General features: G+C 36.5%; 2 protein-coding genes across 2 annotated transcripts in view; one reads left to right on the top strand and one right to left on the bottom strand.

The window, feature by feature from the left end:
* Positions 1-1,966, bottom strand: part of LOC113819386 (tyrosine-protein kinase Dnt) — a 276,308-nt gene extending 274,342 nt beyond the window's left edge. Inside the window, exon 1 of the mRNA XM_070129743.1 lies at positions 1,259-1,966. Coding sequence (XP_069985844.1) covers positions 1,259-1,382 — 124 coding nt within the window. The 5' untranslated portion in view covers positions 1,383-1,966. The remainder of the gene's footprint in view (positions 1-1,258) is intronic.
* A 13,284-nt stretch (positions 1,967-15,250) lies between these two features.
* On the top strand, positions 15,251-17,112 carry LOC138863925 (uncharacterized). The gene is made up of 2 exons (XM_070129430.1): positions 15,251-15,258; positions 16,437-17,112. The coding sequence occupies exons 1-2, from the start codon at positions 15,251-15,253 to the stop codon at positions 17,110-17,112; spliced, it is 684 nt and encodes a 227-aa protein (XP_069985531.1).
* Positions 17,113-22,500: the final 5,388 nt, after the last annotated feature.

Below are 22,500 nucleotides of genomic sequence, written 5' to 3'. Positions count from 1 at the left end.
CACACACACACACACACACACACACACACACACACACACACACACACACACACACACACACACACACGCACGCACGCACGCACACACACACACACACACACACACACACACACCCATAAACGTTTTAACCTCACGACAATTCCCCACCAACTTTCCTAAATCCTCCCCTGACCAAAGTGTCTTTTTCACCTAATTCAATTAACTTGTTCATGCACACCCAGCTCAAATTACTCGGCCTATACAAATCCTCACGTTTTTTTTTTTTTTTTTTTTTTTATAGAAGGGTCAGAATTATCCACGTTTATCCTCTTTCTAAAATGCATAAACAGAACAAAAAGGTAAACTGCATGATAGTGACTCAAAATTTATCGCACAATATTTCAGTGTGTGACAATATGGCTCTGCAGTCTACACGCTTAAAATAAAGGATTAATTTCTCAAAAAAAAATAAAAATAACAACATGAAGGAAAGTAAAAAAATAAATAAATAAAAAAGACATAAAAACAAAAACATGAAGGAGAGTAAAATAATAATAATAATAATAAATAAATAAATAAAAATAAAAAAGAAAAAGAAAAAAAAGTTTGGAACGCATTAAACTGGTTTCTTTCTGGTGTAAATCGCTGATCATTAACACATGTACATGAATGAAGTACAAATTAAATGTTGCATTGGTTCTCGTTCAATGACATTTCTATTAGTCCCTATGGCTTCGACGAAAAAGAAGAATGAAATGAATATCAAGAATAACTTTAATTGGTCGTAATAGTCGTGATCGTAACAAGTGTAACAACAATATCAATGGTAATAGATAATGTCAATAATGATGGTAATGGTGATGGTGATGGTGAGGGTGATGATGATGATGACAATAATCATAATAAATAATGATAATAGGGAAGATGATGACGACGAAGGTGGTGTATATAATAATGCCATGATAATAACAGCATTATCATGAACTATGCAAATAATATTAATAATATAATGATAAAAATAATAACCAAAATAATAAAAATACCAATAGCAATAATAATAATAATAATAATAATAATAATAATAATAATAATAATAACAATGCCAACAATTATATAATTAATAATTATTATCATTATAATTACTATTCTTATTATCACTCTACTATCAGTATTACCAATATCATTATCAATGTTATCACAGCAAGAACAAATGAACAAAATCAAAAAGTAATATTCTGCAAATTCATGCTCGCACACTTTCGCACATAGGCCTACTCACCTAAGATTCTGGTGACCTCTTCTTGGGTCAGATAGAGGTTGAAGTTCGCCGTGGAGGGGCCAGGCAGCGACCCGACCATCATGGCCACAAGAACCGAGGCCAAAACACCTCTAAAGCCAGCCATTTTCGGGGTCGGTTCTACAGTTGGTTCAGCATTGGCTTCGGGTCCTCGGGATCGGGTTGAGACACTTCTGGGTTTATCCGTCGCGGTTCGTCCTTGTATTTTCAAAAGGCGGGTTTGTTCTGATTTGTTGTCTTCGTGTTTTTAATCTTGTATTTCTCTCTTCTTCTCCCTCTCACTTTGACGTTTTATGTATTTTTCAGACGATGTTCATGTTGACAAAGTTATGTTCTTCCTCATTCGGAAGGAACATCACTAATTCATCGTAAAGTCGGGTTTTCATAACACAATACAAACAAGGGAAAAAATCTTATTCAAAACTTTCGAAGTTTCGTTCGGAAAACAAACTTTTTCGCAACTATAAATTTCCTTGACAAAAGTCGGTAATCGGGCATAAAAATATATCTTTAAAACACACAGAATCCTTCACCTCGACGTCACCCACAAGTTACGAGAACTTATCCACAAGAAATCGCGAGGAGACAAAATCCACCGACACACACACGAGAGCGAAAATCCCGCAAGGAACAGCGTAATCCCGCAGCGTAGCTCCGCCGTCTCGACTCTCCGGCAGCCGGGCCAGAACTGAGACTGCCATCGCGAGCCGAACTCCCGCCGACCGCACGCGAGACTTTCCCCGATGCGGTACGACACTTTCGGTGCCTCTGTTCCCTTGTTTTCCCTCTATCTCTTTACTTGCCTTTTTTATTGCTTCTTTTCGGAAGTGCATTTTTCATCTGGAGGGCGGCTGGCGGTGGGGAATTATTTTTAACTGGAGAAATATTGGGATTTTTTTTTTCAACTGATACTGGTAGATGTGGTTTCAGAAGTATTAGCTGATTTATGAGCATTGAAAACTAAATATGCAGGGTACGACCAAAACTGTATGTACGTGCATACTTACATATATCTACATCCATTCATCATATACACAGACATAGATTGCATAGGTATTTATATGATAAAATTGATCGCCGTACTTCTAACCTTGAGGGGCAGCAATTTGCCATTCCAGCCTTTACTTCAATATTTGTTCATATTCTTAACATATCGCATGCGCGTAACAACTTTTATGATCTCCACAATATCAGCATAGTAATTGTCACCGTGTTTTTGTCTTAACATTTTATTTTTAAAAGCTATATCAGTATTATTTACAATGTTCACAATTGCATTACACGCGTTTTTACTATCTCGTTACCGCTATAAAACATGACGGCCATTAGTTTTATCAACTGCATTCATTTCCTGTTTTCATTTGTCGAGTCGAATGCTTTTAGTCATTAACACAAGTTCCCACGGTAAAAGCACACACACACACACACACACACACACACACACACACACACACACACACACACACACACACACACACACACACACACACACACACACACACACACACACACACGTGTTAATATATATAGGCCTATATATATATTAAAACACGGTAACGTGTACGCAAAAAGGAAAAGGAAGACAGCCACAAAAAAGAAGTGAAAATAGATCGTAACGTTTCGAATTCTTCAAGAGTTCCTCATCAGACAAATGATTAACCGAAATACATCCATTTGATCCATTTCGTTGAATTATTCGTCTGGCGAGGAACCGTGAAAGAGTTCGAAACGTTACGATTTATTTTCTCTTCTTAATGTGGCGGTTTTCCTTTGTGTGTGTGTGTGTGTGTGTGTGTGTGTGCGCGCGCGCGCGCGCATATATATATATCCGCACACACAATAGGCCTATGTGCATGTGTGAGTTGCAGTTAACCTAATTCCCATAATTATCACACGTTGCTTCTTTTGTGGTGCACACGAAGCCTCGCGATGGTGCCAGTTCTTTCCTTATAATTGTATGATTCACCATACGTATATTCATTATTAATCATTAAATATTTTGCAGCTATAATGTCTAGTATCATTATGATCACTATGTTATTTCTGTCATCATTACTTGCTGTTTGACACAATTAGTCGACACTTTAGAATCTGTGAAAATAAATGATACATATTCATGAAAAACCAGCCAACCTAACACACCAGATTTCGAATATATATATACAGATATATATATATATGTATGTATGTATGTATACACATCTACGGTGTACAACAAAAGTGCCTTTACATGCAAACACGGACAGATACATAAATGCATATATGTATATAGACAAAAAAAGAAGAAAAAAAAATTCCCCACCTCACCCATTTTATCACAACGACCCCTCTGTGCGCTCGTTTCCCCCTCTCTCCATACATTTTCCCGCGTTTTCTCTCGTAAGCTCTGCAGCGCCAATAAATCCTACATTATCATACCTTCAGCGTCCTCGGTGCCGAAAGGGAAAGACACTGTCCTTCACCCGATTATTGGGATTAAGGAGGACCGAAGAATTTCTCAAGAAGAACGTCGTCTTCACTTGCGATTCCTAAGAGAGAGAGAGAGAGAGGGGGGGGGGGGGCGGAGGTGGGTCGGGGGGGGGAGGCTGGGAGGGGCGAAGGAGGGTTGCCAGAACGTTCTTTCGCTTTTCTCTCTTCTCATTTTTTTATATATTTTCTTATCCTTTCTCTTATTCTTATCAGCGCTATTTTACTACTCCTTAGTTTCTTTATATATCTATATTGTTATCATTACTTCTTATAACTATTATCATGATATCTGTTTTTTTTTTCTTTCGTTTTTTCCCTTTTCTCATGTTCTATCTTTACTATTTTTTCTTATTCTTGTTATCAATAATTCACTATTCCCGAGCTTCTTTATATCAATATTGTTATTATTACTTCTTATTATTACTGTCGCCATGATATTAATTGTTGTTTTTTCTTTTGTCACTTTCTTTTTCTTTTTTTCGTAATCTTCCTTCTAATCATGATCATTACAAGTATTGTGTTTGCTTTTGTTATTCTTCTTGTTCCGTTTCTTCCTTTTCTCGTGTTCTTACTTCTTTTTCCTCTTCTTGTTCTCTCTGTCACCCTCATCGTCGTCCTCATCTTCATTATCATTATTTTTCTTTTGCTTTCCTTCTTCTTGTTATATTTTTTATTTTTATTATCATTATTATTTTCACCATTGTCATTATCATTATAAACATCATCATTATTACTATTATCATTATTATCATTATTTTTGTTATCATTATCATAGTCATTATCATCATTATTGGCATTATTATTATCTTTATTATTGTAGTAGGTATTATCATTATTGTTTTTGTTGTTGTTTTTATTATTTATCATTACTATCCTTATCATTACAGTCATCACAGTTATTATCATTGTCATCATCATTATTATTACTACTACTGTTATTGTTATTATCATTATTATTATGATTATGATTGTTAATATTATAACCATTATTACTACTGTTATTGTTATTATTATTAATATCATTATCATTATCATCATTAATACTATTATCATTATTATTGTTGTCATTATCACAGTTATTATCATCACTATTAGCATTATTACTATCATTACTATTGTTGTTGCTATTATTATTGTTTTTTTGTGTTATCATTATTATTATCATTATTTATATTATCATCATTATTATCATTATCATTACTATCATCACAATTATCGTTATCATTATTAGCATTATTATTACTACTGTTATCGGTATTATCATTATCATCATTATTATGATTATGATTATTATTATTATCACTATAACTATTACTATAATTTTATACACAGTTGTAGTAGTCGTATCATTATCACTATCACTATTACTGTTATTATTATTGTAATATTACTATTGTATCATTACTATTGTCACAATCATTATCATTATCTTTATCATTGTGTTTTATCCATATATTTTGTGTTTTGCGTTCTTTCTTTAACCTTTTTATTTCATGTTATTACCTTTCATGAAAAGTAAATAAATTTTGAAAGATGGAATTATTCAACTAATTCAAAATATCAAAAGAAGGAGAAACAGATTTACAAACGTTATACGAAGACAAATCAAACTTTGTTAACGGCCGCAGAGAGGTTGGTAAGGCAAGTCAACAAAAACGCGAAGAAGAAGAAGAAGAAGAAGAAAAAGCAGAAGAAGAAGAAGAAGAAGAGGAGGAGGAGGAGGGGGAGGAAGAGAAGGAGGAGGAGGAGGAGGAGGAGGAAGAAGAGAAGGAGGAGGAGGAGGAGGAGGAGGAGGAAGAAGAAAAAGAAGAAGAAGAAGTACGAGAAGAGGAAGAAGAAGAAGATGAGGAGGAGGAAGGAGAAGAGGTAAGAGAACAAGAAGAAGAAGAAGAAGAAGAGAAAGAAGAAATGGATCAAAATACAATAAAGACAGAGATGGAGAACATAGATAAAAAAGATAGAATAATGAGTGAACCAAATAAATAAAACCAGTAAAAAAGGGAGAGGGAAAGAGTAAAGTACATGAGTAATTACAGTACGCAGGAAGAGATGATGATAAATGATGCAATAATAGAGAAAGTAGATAATTACACATACTTAGGACAGATAATCAATATGTCAGGTACAGAAGTAGAATTATGTAATTGGCGATAAAGAATTGTACTTGTCGGGGAAAGGGAAAGTGTTCAGCCAATGTATGATAACGACAGCATGGAAGAATAAATAATAATAAGAAGAAGGAAGAGGAGGAGGAAAAGGGAACGAAGAAGAAGAAGAGGGAGGAGGAGGAGGAGGAGGAAACGAGGAAGAAGAAGAAGGAGGAGGTGGAGAAGGAGAAGGAAACGAAGAAGAAGAAGAGGCAGAGAAAGAAGGAAACGAAGAAGAAGAAGAGGCAGATAAAGAAGGAAACGAAGAAGAAGAACAGGCAGATAAAGAAGGAAAAGGAGAAGAAGACAAAGAAGAAGGAGAAGGAAAAGTTAATCAGAACAATGCAATAAGCCGTGGAGAAAAAATAAATAAAAAATAGCTGCGACGAGTAAAAAATATAAATGGGCCTTAAAGACATACTCCAAAATTAACAAAATCAAAATGGAGAGAGAGAGAGAGAGAGAGAGAGAGAGAGAGAGAGAGAGAGAGAGAGAGAGAGAGAGAGAGAGAGAGAGAGAGAGAGAGAGAGAGAGAGAGAGAGAGAGAGAGAGAGAGGGAGAGAGAGAGAGAGAGAGAGAGAGAGAGAGAGAGGGAGGGAGGGAGGGAGGGAGGGAGGGAGAGAGAGAGAGAGAGAGATAGATAGATAGATAGATAGATAGAGAGAGAGAGAGAGAGAGAGAAACATTTAGCCCAAACAGAGGGAATGAGATGGCCATAAAGAATAGCCTCATGTATCGTACGAGAGAGAAGGAGACAGAGGGAAAGGCAGAAGAAGAGATGGAAATAAGAAAATTGTTGAAAACAATCAGTTGAAAGACGAAAGAAAAGTTTGATTATGAGACATGTTTAAATGTAGGTTGTTGTAGTTTAAAGAATGAATGAAAATATCTTTAAATTCTTTTGTTCTTCATAGAGTTTATTTTTCTTCTATTTTTCTATTTCTTCATTTTTGCCACAATTTCTACTTTATTCCTCCTCTTTTTTTTTCTTTTTTCGTCTTCTTTCACTACTACTTCTTCTTCCTCTTCTTGTGGTCTCTCCTCCTTTCTTATTTCTTTTCTCTTTTTCACGTTTTCATCTTCATCATCGTCTTCTTCATCTTTTTTATCTTTCTTCTTCTTCCTCTTATTCTTCATCTCTTCCCCCTTCTCCATCTTTTCCTCTTCTTACTTTTCTTTTTTTCATCATTCTCTTCCTCCATTTTTGTGATTTTCTTCTTCTTTTTCTTCATCTCTCCATCTCCTCCTCCTCCTCCTCCTTCTTCTTCTTCATCTCTCCCTCTCCTCCTCCTCCTCCTCTTCCTTATTCTTCTTCTTCTTCTTCTTCTTCTTCTTCATCTCTCCTTCCTCCTCCTCCTTCTTCTTTTTCTTCCTCCTCCTCCTCCTCTTCCTCCTTTTTCTCCTCTTCCTCCTGCTCCTCCTCCTTTTTCTCCTCTTCCTCCTCCTTTTCCCCTTCCCAAAAGTGTCATCGGATCACGGAGAATAAATTAAACTAATGTTCTCTCCATAAAATAAATGGATATTTGCGTTTGACAATAAGTGGAAAGGCGAGACAATAGATCAAACAATAGTCATTATAAAACAAAAGAAAATCCCAGTAAATCTGAGTAAGAAAACCTAAGTAAGCATAAGTAAAGATAAATAGATATAAAAAAATGTAATAGCGGACACTAACACAAAACAAGAAAATTACTAAAAGCAATAAAGGAAACAATTAAGACTGCGATCTAGAAAATGCATTAAACGTATTACATTACATAGAAAATTAAAAGAATTAGAGTTAAAAGTTAAAAGAAATATAATTAGATCATAATGATGATGTGGAGGATAATTAGAGGCTACTGTATCATCATCAACTGGTTAATGAGATGATAGTGAAGCTAATGCTATCGATAATTGTAACAATGATACTAATAGTAGCAATAGTAGCAGTAGTAGTAGTAGTAGTAGCAGTAGTAGCAATAGTAAAGTAGTAGTAGTTTTAATAGTAATAGTGGCAATAGTAGTAGTAGTAGTAGTAGTAGTAGTAGTAGTAGTGGTAGTAGTAGCATCAACAGTAGTAGTAGCAGTAGTAGCAGCAGTAGTAGTAGTAGCAGTAGTAGTAGTAATAGTAGTAGTAGTAGTGGTGGTGGTAGTTGTAGTTGCAACAGTAATAATATTGATAGCTAAGATAATAATATCTATAATGACTGACAATAATACGAACAAAAATGTATATACATACAAGTATAACAGGAAAAACCACGGTTCCTATTCTTTCTCTCTTTTCCTACTCCTCCCTACACTCTTTCCTTCTCCATCTCTCTCCCTCTCTCCTTCCTTCCTTCCTTTCTCCTACCTCCCCAACTCTCTCCTTCTCTCCTTCCTTTCTCTTACCTTCCCAACCCTCTCCCTCTCTTTCTCACGCCTCCCCAACTCTCTCCCTCTCTCCTTCCTTTCTCCTACCTCCCCAACTCTGTCCCTCTCTCCTTCCTTCCCTTCTCTCTTTCTCCTACCTCCCCAACTCTCTCCTTCTCTCCTTCCGTTCTCTTACCTTCCCCACCCTCTCCCTCTCTTTCTCACGCCTCCCCAACTCTCTCCCTCTCTCCTTCCTTTCTCCTACCTCCCCAACTCTGTCCCTCTCTCCTTCCTTCCCTTCTCTCTTTCTCCTACCTCCCTAACTCTCTCCTTCTCTCCTTCCTTTCTCTTACCTTCCCATCCCTCTCCCTCTCTTTCTCACGCCTCCCCAACTCTCTCCCTCTCTCCTTCCTTTCTCCTACCTCCCCAACTCTGTCCCTCTCTCCTTCCTTCCCTTCTCTCTTTCTCCTCCCTCCCCAACTCTCTCCTTCTCTCCATCCGTTCGCTTACCTCCCCAACCCTCTCCCTCTCTTTCTCACGCCCCCCGAACTCTCTCCCGCTCTCTTTCCTTTCTCCTACCTCGCTAACTCTCTCCCTCTCTCCTACCTCCCCAGCTCTCTCCCTTTCTCCTACCTCCCCAACTCTCTCCCTCTCCCCTTCCTTTCTCCTACCTCCCCAACTCTCTCCCTCTCTCCTACCTCCCCAACTCTCTCCCTCTCTCCTACCTCCCCAACTCTCTCCCTCTTTTCTCCTTCCTCCCCAACCCTCTCCCTCTCTTTCTCACACCTCCCCAACTCTCTCCCTCTCTCCTTCCTTCCCTTCTCTCTTTCTCCTACCTCCCCAACTCTCTCCCTCTCCCCTTCCTTTCTCCTACCTCCCCAACTCTCTCCCTCTCTCCTACCTCCCCAACTCTCTCCCTCTCTCCTACCTCCCCAACTCTCTCCCTCTCCCCTTCCTTTCTCCTACCTCCCCAACTCTCTCCCTCTCTCCTACCTCCCCAACTCTCTCCCTCTCTCCTACCTCCCCAACTCCCTCCCTCCCCTCTCTTTCTCGCGCCTCCCCCCTTCCCTCGCCCTCCGCCGCCCGTCACCTTTGTCCCGCCCGCGACCTCTCGTTCTGTCTCCGGGAAGCCTAATGTCTACCTCGGCTCCGGCGATCGGGCGGCGATAGCGCTCGAGGCCGGCGGATCGCGGCCGATTTGGCGGCGCTTTTCTTTCGCGCGGCTGGCCTCTCGCGGCTCGCTCGGGTCCTGGGTTTTGCGGTCTCTTATTCGAGGGGAAGGTTATATATATGTTTATATATATGTACACACACACACACACATACATACATACATACATATATAAATATATATATATATATATATATATATATATATATATATATATATATACATATTTACGGGAATATATATATATATATATATATATATATATATATATATATATATATATACATATTTACGGGAATATATATATATATATATATATATATATATATATATATATATTTACGGGAATATATATATATATATTTACGGGAATATATATATATATATATATATATATATATATATATATATATATATATATTTACGGGAATATATATATATATATATATATATATATATATATATATATGTATATATATATGTATATATATATATATTTATTTATATATATATTCCCGTATATATATATATATATATATATATATATATATATATATATATATATATATATATATATATATATATATATATATATATATATTTATATATATATATATATATATATATATATATATATATATATATATATCATACATTATATGCATATGACTGTGTTGGCCGCAAATGAAGCCAAACCTCCAACCTGAAAGGCGCAACGACCAAACACCGGATTGGGAAAGAATCGGATAATAGGACATGATGCACGAGAAAGACAATTGGAAGACCAACACGAATGATAATGATGATAATAATAACAATTGTAATAATGATAATTATCATAATAGTAATAGTAATAATAATAATAGTGATAAGGATGATGATAATAAAGATAATGATAATAACAACAAGACACACACAAAAACAAATGCTATTCTCACCAAAAGAAATGAAAAAAAAAAACAGTAAAAGAAGAAGAGCAAATGAAAGACAAACAGAGAAATAAAACGAGGCAACAGCACTTAAACAAACACGATTTCGGTGAGGACAAGGGGGGGGGGCGAGCGTCGTCCGCCTCATGACTGCGAGCGACTGGAAGGGAAAAAACGGATAATTTATCGCTAAAATTCGTACTTGTGTGACGTTTCCAGGAGTGAAAGTGAAACATTACGAAATACTCCCCTTTTTCCCTCTTTTGCTTTGTCTTGTCTTTCACTTTCATCACTTCTTTGTCCTTTTCTAATTACCGTCGTATTTTTTCTTATTCCGTCGTTTGACTTTCAATTGCAACACGTGAATGAAAAAGAAAGAGTTAAAAATACATACGTATGTATATATGACAGTAGTATGTGTATGCTTGTATATAAATTCGTATATAGACAGTTAATATATTGGCAAGTATTTAAGGTCAGTACTTACGTAAACAAACAGAAACATATTACACGCATGGTTAAGTACAAAAACAAAAGAAGAATACAGAGACAATGAGAGAAAGCTGACAGACAAAGGCAAAATATGTCTGCGCGATGGAATGTATTTCTTTGTCTCTTCGAACCTCGGCTCCTGTCACAACACAGCCACGTGACAAGGGTAACGTAACACCAAGACCCCATCGGCGTCACTCACGCTATTTCGCTCTACACCTTCGCTTGTAACCCACACCCTAGTTCTGTCTTTGGTTCTTGTTTTTTTTTTTGTTTTTTTTCTTTTTGTATGTTCTTTTTTTATCGGTTGTGTCTCGTCTTCATCTTTTTGTTACTTCCAAGTAACCTTGCCCAATCTTTCGTTTTTTTTTCTTCTTCTTCTTCCTAAATGTTCTTTTTTAGTAACCTAGTCCAGTCTTTCGTTTGTTTTCTTCTTCCTCTATGTTCTTTTTTATCGCTTTTTTTGTATCGTCTTCATCTTTTGTTACTCTCGAGTGCAGAGAGAGCTGATAGTTATCATTGCCGTGTTCTTTCTCTGCCTTCGTTAGGAGGACAAGGAGACTTGCTTTGAAAGGGTTCTTGTTCGATTTCTCTCCTTGCTTCGTTTCAAGTTTGTCTCTGTTTTGGGGGTTGTCTGCCTCTCTCCTCTTTCTTTCTATTCTAATTTTCGCTGTCTTTCTATTTCTCTCTATCTACTTATCCATCTATTTCTGGCTCTCCGATATTTATCTCATCCACTTGCTACCGTAAGGACACGAAGCATCAACCGTCTATTTCTCTTTCTCCTCTATCTTTCTATTTCATTCTCACTCTCTTTCTATTTCTATCTATCTATCTACCTATCTATGAACCCATTTATTTGGTTCACCTATATTTATCTCACCCCTTGCTACCGTCTGTCTCCATCTCTCTCTCTCCTCTTCCTTTTTATCTAATTCTCGCTCTTTCTATTTCTATCTATCTATTTACCCATCTAAATCTGGCTCCCCTGTATTCATCTCGCCCCCTTGCTACCGTCTCTCTCTCTCTCTCTCTCTCTCTCTCTCTCTCTCTCTCTCTCTCTCTCTCTCTCTCTCTCTCTCTCTCCTCTTTCTTTCTATTTCTCGCTCTCTATCTAATTCTACCTATCTATCTATATACCTATCTATCTCTGGCTCTCCTATATGTCACCCCCCTTGCTACCGTCTCTCTCTCTTTCTCTCTTTCTATCCTTCCTCTTTCTTTCTTTCTATTTCTCGCTCTCTATCTCTTTCTACCTACCTATCTATTTACCTATCTATCTTTGGCTCCCCTTTATTTATCTCACCCCCCTTGCTACCGCCTCTCTCTCTTTCTCTCTTTCTATCCTTCCTCTTTCTTTCTTTCTGTTCCTCGCTCTCTATCTATTTCTACCTACCTATCTATTTACCTATCTATCTTTGGCTCCCCTATATTTATCTCACCCCCCTTGCTACCGTCTCTCTCTCTTTCTCTCTTTCTATCCTTCCTCTTTCTTTCTTTCTATCTCTCGCTCTCTATCTATTTACCTATCTATCTTTGGCTCCCCTATATTTATCTCACCCCCCTTGCTACCGTCTCTTTCTCTTTCTCTCTTTCTATCCTTCCTCTTTCTTTCTTTCTATCTCTCGCTCTCTATCTATTGACCTATCTATCTTTGGCTCCCCTATATTTATCTCACCCCCCTTGCTACCGTCTCTTTCTCTCTTTCTATCCTTCCTCTTTCTTTCTTTCTATCTCTCGCTCTCTATCTATTTACCTATCTATCTTTGGCTCCCCTATACTTATCTCACCCCCCTTGCTACCGTCTCTTTCTCTTTCTCTCTTTCTATCCTTCCTATTTCTTTCTTTCTATCTCTCGCTCTCTATCTATTTACCTATCTATCTTTGGCTCCCCTATACTTATCTCACCCCCCTTGCTACCGTCTCTTTCTCTTTCTCTCTTTCTATCCTTCCTCTTTCTTTCTTTCTATCTCTCGCTCTCTATCTATTTACCTATCTATCTTTGGCTCCCCTATACTTATCTCACCCCCCTTGCTACAGTAAAGCCACGACTCAACGGCCGTGCCCATTATGATAATAGCGAGAGTCTGTTCGCACGCGTGAGCGCGGCTAACCTACCTCCTCTTCGTTCCTCGGACCACAAACTGCAACACGTGTTTTTGTGGTCAGTAACTGCCGTTCTGACAACAACGTGCTCGTCCGGTAATGGAAATGATGTGTTTGTGTCTGGTCTTCATGTTTGAGTGATTTTATATATTCATTACATCAGATTTATTTTCTTTCTAAATCGCTATATATAACCATAAGATCTGAAAGAATATATACATTAACAAAAAATAATTCCGCTTTGATTTTTTATTTTTCCTGCAAACCGAAAATTCCGGTTTGTCTCCCGCCGCTAGAATCCGCGCAAAGACGCCCCAAGCATCGGTATCTTCTCCCCAACTTCCTGATCTCCCCGGGGACGAGCCGCGTGGAAGACCTCCCTCATCACCGGAAAGTTCGATGAAACTTAATTTCAAACTTGGGCTGCCCGATCGCTAGTAACTTCGCCAAGTCTTAACCGTATGTAACTGTTCGACACCTTGAAACCATGATTTTTTTTCTCTTTCTCTCTTTTAAGAAAACTCTTCTCTTTTAAAACGAATTTATGTAACGGCCATACGACCTGGAAATAAATTTTGATTTTCTTCGAGGTCGCAGTGTTCATACTCTCACTGCATCTCTTTCTTAATCACTGTCTTTCTTTAAAAAAAACTTCTATATCGTTGTTCTGACGAAACCTGAGGTTATTTTCGTTGTCTGCTAAAGGGGGAAAAATTCCATTTTCCCTTTTTTCACCTTATTTCCCTATTAGCTCAGCTGACACTCGTATATAAACTTAAAGTCGTATAAGTTCGTTAAAGACAGGACTTGTTTTCCAAGGTTATCCCATTAGGGCCGAGAGTTCGCTGCGTGTAAATTCGATGCGATTTTCAGTACCGTCACATCTCTGGTTGAAATGGAAGCGAATGAGTTACCAAATTATATACACAAAGGCTTAATAATAATAATAATAATAATAACTCACATAACGACTGATGACAAGAATTAATATAACCTGTCGAAAGCAATTAGAAAGGAAATTGTTTTTTTTATAGAGGTAACTGAAAGGACATAGGAAAAGAGATCGACATTATATCACTTTCAATAGCAGTCTTACTACTAGATGTCTATTAATGTGAAAAATATGTTAATGATTATAAAAGTAAACGTTTTCTGTGGAGTAGGCCTACGATGGTGGCGACAATAATTAAGTTAATAAAAGTAGCTGTTACATCATTATTACCATTATCATTTGCATTAGCTTACTGATAATGACATATAAATAAATAAAAAATCTGACAATACTAATGGTAATTGTAATAAGGATAATAATGATTGTGACCGTTTTAGTAATGAAGATGACGACGAAGATGATAATAGTAATGATGACGGCATTGATAGTAGAAATAAAAAACAAACCAAAAAATGAACAATAAAACAACAGATATGATGATAATATTACCATTTCTCCAACCCAAACCTAATTATGGTACAAAATACAAGACGGAAAAGGGTCTTCATTCCACGGCATCAAAGGAAGCCAAGCTGTGACCGTGTCGAGCGCGCGAGCCTCCAGCTTGCCCCGGAGCGAGTCTCAAGCGAAATTCTTTACAAAATTCTCCCTGGCTTCATCATACTTAGCTTTGTTTTAAAGAACCGCTCCTAACTGCGAGGGTACTCTTTCCCCTCAGAGTGGCGGTTCGTAAGGGCGAGAATAGGCGAGTTCTTCTAGCTACCAGACGCCCTAGTATGACCCAATTTTGTGTTTGAGAAATTCACGCTCGTAAATAGGGATTCGGGCTATATCTCACTCTGTTTATTCGCCCGTGTTCCTTATTACGCTCTGGTTTCGCAACGCAGGGCCTTCTTCCGGGGTGAGATTTTGCGTAATTTCATGGGGAGAATCTATATTAATGCGTAGATTTAGTGTAGCTGATCAGGGGAGGTATAACAAGGAAAATTATACTGGTCAGTTAATTATTTCCGGGCTCTCGACGTGGTTTGTAAAGTCGTTCCTTATTGGTCCGATGTGTGTACGGTTTTGTAAAGCGGGCGTATGATTGGCCGAGGCAATTGCGAGAAAGCCGATGATTGGCTGGGACGCGAGCCCGGACAGGCCAGCGGCGGAGGGGCGGGGGGGGGGGGTCGTAACTCGCATGTGGCTTCTTTCGAATCTTGTATATTCGAGATGGGATCGCAGATATCAGAAATTATTTACTCAGCCCTCGCATTAAGCCGTTTCTAGAATCATGCAACCCGAAATACCATCTAGCTATTACCTTAACATATTTCCCTCCCTCGACCGACCTACCTGAGAGACGCCGGATGAATCGCCCTTACGATCATGTGCGCGTAAGGGCTAATTTACCTCCGATAACTTAGGGCCGATGGACAGTAGAGTCCTTCAGTCAATAAAACGCCAGGGATCAATCCATCAGCGGAGGGATGCGCCTTGTCAAATCTTGCTTGACCGAAAGTCATGATTAGGGAGAAAACAACGATGTATTTTACCAGGAGCTCATGCCATTAAGGGCCGCTGTTTGTAATGCATTTGCCTCTAATTATGCGTTATTTGGAACGTGGCCACTCTTCATATTGACTTAATTCGTCGATCGATCGATGAAACAAGTTTTGAAATATATCTCTGCAGCTGACGTGAAGCAATCAGCCAAGTGATGTATAGGTTTGTTTGAAGGTCGGGTGACTAGAGATGCATACGTATTGAAATATTGCGTGCGTGTGTACACGGCTGTGTGTATGCTATGTGCACACACATTCATACCTTCATATCTGACATATAAAACACACACATGCACACACACACATGCACATACATAAATACATACATACATACATACATACATATATATATATATATATATATATATATATATATATATATATATATATATATATATATATATATATACACACACACACACGCACACACACACACACACACACACACGCACACACACACACACACACACACACGCACACACACACACACACACACACACACACACACACACACACACACACACATATATATATATATATATATATATATATATATATATATATATATATATATATATATATATATATGTGTGTGTGTGTGTGTGTGTGTGTGTGTGCATATATATATATATATATATATATATATATATATATATATATATATATATATATATATATATATAATTTATATTCACTTCTCGGATTCAGACAAACCATTTCATTTTTTCTCAAATTCATCATATCTACAGTTCTTATATTGGGAAGCAGAAGTCGTTCCTTGAGCCTTTGCACCACATGTCTCCACCACAGTCATTCCTTTGTCTTTGTCCTTGTAATGTATAAACAAATCAAGATATACACAAGCACAAACACAGTCACGTGTACACAGAAATGAAAAAGGAAAACAGCCAAAATAAATATAACATTTTCATTTCTTGTTGTGGCTGTTTTCCATTTGAAATCAAGACATTTTCGAGTCTGTAAGGTTCTAAGGATGATTTTGAAAATAGTTCTAAGGATGATTTTGAAAATAGTTCTAAGGATGATTTTGAAAATTGTTCTAAGGATGATTTTGAAAATAGTTCTAAGGATGATTTTGAAAATTGTTCTAAGGATGATTTTGAAAATAGTTCTAAGGATGATTTTGAAAATTGTTCTAAGGATGATTTTGAAAATTGTTCAAAGAATAAATTTGAAAATTGTTCTAAGAGTGATTTTGAAAATTGTTCTAAGAATGATTTTGAAAATAGTTTTCAGAATGATTTTGGAAATAGTTCTAAGAATGATTTTGAAAATTGTTCAAAGAATAAATTTGAAAATTGTTCTAAGAATGATTTTGAAAATTGTTCTAAGAATGATTTTGAAAATAGTTTTCAGAATGATTTTGGAAATAGTTCTAAGAATGATTTTGAAAATTGTTCAAAGAATAAATTTGAAAATTGTTCTAAGAGTGATTTTGAAAATTGTTCTAAGAATAAATTTGAAAATTGTTCTAAGAATGATTTTGAAAACAGTTCTAAGCATGATTTTGAAAACAGTTCTAAGGATGATTCTGAAAACAGTTCTAAAAATGATTTTGAAACTTGTTCTAAGAATGATTTTGAAAATAGTTCTTCCGCCGAAGTCCTTACCACATCATATGACTTGGACACTGGATGTTCTTTTTCTTTCAGCGAACTTCACTAAGGAATTCTAACTTTATTTGTTTGCTGTTGTTATCTGTATTTGCTGTACTGCTACAAGGGCACAAACATGTTATGCACCTTTGTGTCAGAATTTCATATCAAGAAACATGCGATCCAGTTCGTAATTCGTGAAAATATAAATTCCTAATTGAAACTCCCGTAAGATATATATTGAGGAGTATCGCGCTGTGATTGGCCGGCCGGATTGCATCGCTGTCTGCCAAACAAGAGGCTAACACAATGACAACATGTTTCAACGGGTTCCAATCACGTGCGCGGAAAGGACAAACACATTTGAGAATGTAACAGTATTTGGGGTTTCAGAGATGCTGCAAAGTAGGCCTTATGTGTATGTGCGTACACACACACACATATGTATATCTATATCTATCTATCTATCTATCTATCTATCTATCTATCTAGCTGCATATATATATATATATATATATATATATATATATATATATATATATATATATATATATATATATATATACATGCACACACACATACATGTATCTATCTATCTATCTATCTATCAATCTATACACACACATACGCACGTACACACACACACCTATATATATGTACATATATATATATATATATATATATATATATATATATATATATATATATATATATATATATATATATATATATGTATGTATAAAAAAAAAACAAAAAAAAAACTAAACAGATACATACAGCGTACCCTCATATCGTATTCACATGTAAGTGTGTGTGTGCATATATAAACCGAAATAACATACGAACGAATGGACTTGCATATATGCTTATCTACTGCTTCATCTTGCATCCCCAATGATCTTAAATAAAGCAATAAAGACTAATGCAATTGAGGATTCTAAAAAAAAGACTTCATATCATCTTAAAAATATATCAGAGAGAAACATTTTTTTTAAATTGTTACCGAAAATAGCAATACGAGAATTACTGGAACATTATTAAATATGTTTTTTCTTTTTTCTTTTTTATCTGGGGGGGGGGGATTAATATCTAGCTAATGAGATGTTAATTAGAAAATACGGTATAGAACTTCACCCAATGGAACGGAGAAACAAGGCAGCTAAAAACGAAAAAAAAAGATATATGATTGATGACGGGGAACTTAACATAAATCAATATGATTTACAATTTGAGAACTGCAATGTTTTCAAGCGTCGATACTTGATAATAATTACTGTTGAAAATGCGTGCCTATTTATTTTGTTTTTAAGTGTTTAGAATGTGTTTGTTTGAGGGTTTGGAATCTATTTCGAACTTTAGATGATATAATTTTGTAAAGAATATATAATTTATATATATATATATATATATATATATATATATATATATATATATATATATATATATATATATATATATATATATATATATATATAAGAAAGGTAATGAATATGCTAAAGGAATATTCCTGTAGATTTCCAATAAAACGAGGATAGTGATAGTTTTATAAAGAGAGAGAGAGAGTAAAAGAAAAAAAAAGAGGAAATCCAGTAAAATCACGAAGAAGGCGCAAGAATAAATAAGTAATAATAAAAAACCCGGAAAGGTCAGAAAAAATGAGATAAAGAGAAAAGAGAAGACGGATAGCAGTAAAAGGATCATAAGCAATGCAGAAAAAAAGAAAGAAAATAAAGACAAAAGAAACAGGAACAGAATGAAAAGATGGAGAAGAAAAATGTATAACATACAGGGAAACAAAAAAATGTGGAAGAAGGAAAAAGAAAGAATAGAGAAGAAAAAAAAAACAGGAAAAAGTAGATAAAGTAAGAAGAAAGAGAAATAGAGTAAAGATAATAATGACGTAGATGAGAACCGAGAAAAAAAGAAGGAGCAGAAAAAGGAACAGGCAGAAATAGAAACACAAAAGAATCATGAAGAAGAGACTAAATAGAGAATAAAGAAAAGGAATAAACAATAATATCAAGAAGGAAAGGAGGAACCCCTAAGAAGATTACCAAAGAAGAAGAAGAAAGGAGGAAGAAGGAAGACATGAGAAGATTGAAGAAAAAGATAAAGGAAGATATGAGAAGCAAAAAGAAATAAAGAAGAAGGAAGAAGGAAGAAATGAGAAGCAAATAGAGATAAAAAAGAAAAAAAAAGAAGACATGAGAAGGAAGAAGAAAAGAAAGAAGAGAGAAGGAAGATATGAGAAGCAAAAAGAGATAAAGAAGAAGAAAGAAGGAAGACATGAGAAGCAAGAAGAGATAAAGAAGAAGAAAAAGAAGACACGAGAAGAAGGAAGAAGATAGAAGGAAGACATGAACAGCAAGAACAGAAAAAGAAGAAGAAAGAAGCAAGACATGAGAAGCAAGAAGAGGCAAAGAAGAAGAAGAAGAAAAAAAATAACAGCGGTGGAAAAGAGTAAAAAAAAAAAAAAGAAAAAAAAAACAGAACCCCCCCTCCCCCCTCCCCCCCCAAGAAATTCTCCATCAAAAAACCGACGGAGCGAATTCCATGAACCTAGAAATTATCCCAATAGATAAACCAGTGTTGCCAGGCACCGTCGACACCCACGTACATAACTCGAAGCTCGGCCAGTGTTGCCAGTTATAATTAGGGTGTTCCGTAGGAGGAGAACGTCTGGGTGTTGAACAAAGATGAACATTGTCTTGAGATATAAGGGCCAATTTAATTGATTTGATTTATCGTCACCTAAAGTGGAGTGGAGCTCCGGGGTTGAATTTATAGGTGGGTGATAGATAGATGGGACGATAGATAACGAGAACGGGTGGACGTCGGTGAAATGCATGTCGATTTGTTGGGTTATCTATCGGGGGAGGGGGGGGGAGTCTGTGTGGAACCGTATTGATGTGAGAAATTTGTTTGTTTGTCTGCCTCTCTGCACCTATCTGTCTTTCTGTCTCTCTCTCTGTATCTCTCTCTCTCTCTCTCTCTCTCTCTCTGTATATCTCTCTCTCTCTCTCTTTTTTTTTCTCTCTCTCTCTTCCTCTTTCACACAGCTCACACAGACAAATTAACAAACAAACACAAACTCATACACCACACAAACGCACACACATACGTAATAACAATCATATGCACATCCACACACACAAGCACACACACACACACACACACACACACACACACACACACACACACACATACACACACACACACACACACACACACACACACACACACACACACACACACACACACACACACACACACACACACACACACACACACACGCACACAGACACACACACACACACGCACGCACGCACACACACACAAACAAGCACACACACACGTACCCCACACTCCTTCACAGGGAACCTTAATGAATATCTAAATATAAATCGACCCAAGAGCTGTACATAGCTGCAAATTCCTCCCGCAAGCCCGCCCTGTGTTTTTCTTCCAAGTGTCGGTCGGCTCCGCGGGTGTGTAACGCGAAGAAGACGGAATGCGGGATCTGGGGCTAAAAGGGGTGAAAATGACGGAAGACGATAAAAAAAGGAGGTGGAGGAGGAGGAAATGAATGAGGAAGTGAAGGAGAGGTTGATAAAAACGGAGGTGGGGGAGAAGAAGGTAAAGGGAATGAAAATGAAGGAGAGGTTGTTTAAAAAAGAGGTGGAGGAGGAGAAGGTGAAAGTGGGGGAGGTGAGGGAGAGGATGATAAAAAAGGAGGTGAAGGAGGAGAAGGTAAAAGGGGTGAAAATGACGAAGAGGATGATAAAAAAGAAGGTGGAGGAGAAGGTATAGGGGGTGGAAGTGAAGGAGAGGTTGGTAAAAACGGAGGTGGAGGAGGAGAAGGTAAAAGTGGGGGAGGTGTGGGAGAGGAAGATTTATAAAGGAGGTGGAGGAGAAGGTAAAAGTGAGGGAGGTGAGGGAGAGGATGATAAAAAAGGAAGTGGAGGAGAAGGTAAAGGGGGAGGAAATGAGGGAGAGGATGATAAAAACGGAGGTGGAGGAGAAGGTAAAAGTGGGGGAGGTGAGGGAGAGGAAGATTTATAAAGGAGGTGGAGGAGAAGGTAAAGGGGGAGGAAATGAAGGAGAGGACGATGAAAAAAGAGGTGGGGGAAGAGATGGTAAAGGGAGTGAAAATGAAGGAGAGGATGATAAAAAGGGATGTGGGGGAGGAGAAGATAAAAGAGGATATTCAAAAAGGGAGGCGGGAGAGGAGAAGATAAAGGGGGAGGAAATGACGGAGAGGACGATAAAAAAGGAAGCGGGAGAGAAGATAAAAGTGGGGAAAATGACAGAAAGGAGAAGAAGGTAAAGGGACGGAAAATGACGAAGAAGAAGTAAAAAAAAGAGGAAGTGACGCAGAAGGTAAAAGGTGGGATTACATGAGGGATAGAAAAAAAGAGATGGCGGAGGAAAAGGTAAAAGAGGTGATACGAAAGGGAGAATAAGATAAAAGAAGAGAGGATGAGGGAAGGAGAATAAGATAAGATAAAAATGATACAATCCGAAAAGGAGTACAAGATAAAATCATAATGATGATAATGATAATAATGAGAATAATAATAATAATAATAATGATAATAATAATAACAATAATAATAATAATAATAATAATAATAATAATAATACAAGAGGAGAACCAAGAAAAAAAAATGTTACGAAGAGGGGAACAGGATATAAAAACGAGATGATTGGGGAGAGGAAGATAAAAATAAAAGTTCACGAAGCGTCGGAGAAAAAAAAAAGATGATAATAAAATAAAATAAAATAAATAAAAAGTGAAAAAAAGAAGATTCGTAAGGTGTTTGCAAAAATAGCGTGTTTGTTTGTTTGTTTGTCGGAAAAGATGTGGGGAAAGATGATGATTAACAGGCGTACGAAGGAAGAAGAAGGATGAGAGAAGGGCATAAGAGAAGAAAGAAATAAAGAGAGGAATAGGAAAAAGAAACGGGAAGAAATGAGAGATGGGAAAGACGGCAGTGAATAAGATTAAAAATGAGAAGAAAATGATGAAAAAAGGAAAATGTCCAAAGGGAGAACAAAAAAGTCTTTAGAGGAAGAAGAGATTTACGAAAAGAAGAAGAAAAGGGTGAAAATAAAATAGGGCGAAGAGACAACCATAAAAAACAAAAAATTCGGGTAGAAACTGAAATAATTTCCCCTCCATCTCACGAAAATTTATATATATATATATATATATATATATATATATATATATATATATATATATATATATGTATATATATATATATATAAATGTGTATATATATACATATATATATATATATATATATATATATATATATATATATATATATATATATATATATATATATATATAACAAACACATATACATGTACATATATATATATATATATATATATATATATATATATATATATATATATATATATATATATATATATATACATACACACACAC

Source organism: Penaeus vannamei, chromosome 14 (assembly GCF_042767895.1).
Source record: "Penaeus vannamei isolate JL-2024 chromosome 14, ASM4276789v1, whole genome shotgun sequence".
Lineage (NCBI taxonomy): Eukaryota > Metazoa > Arthropoda > Malacostraca > Decapoda > Penaeidae > Penaeus > Penaeus vannamei.
Note: the sequence above shows the minus strand (reverse complement) of the source record. Positions and strands in the feature narration are given on the sequence as shown.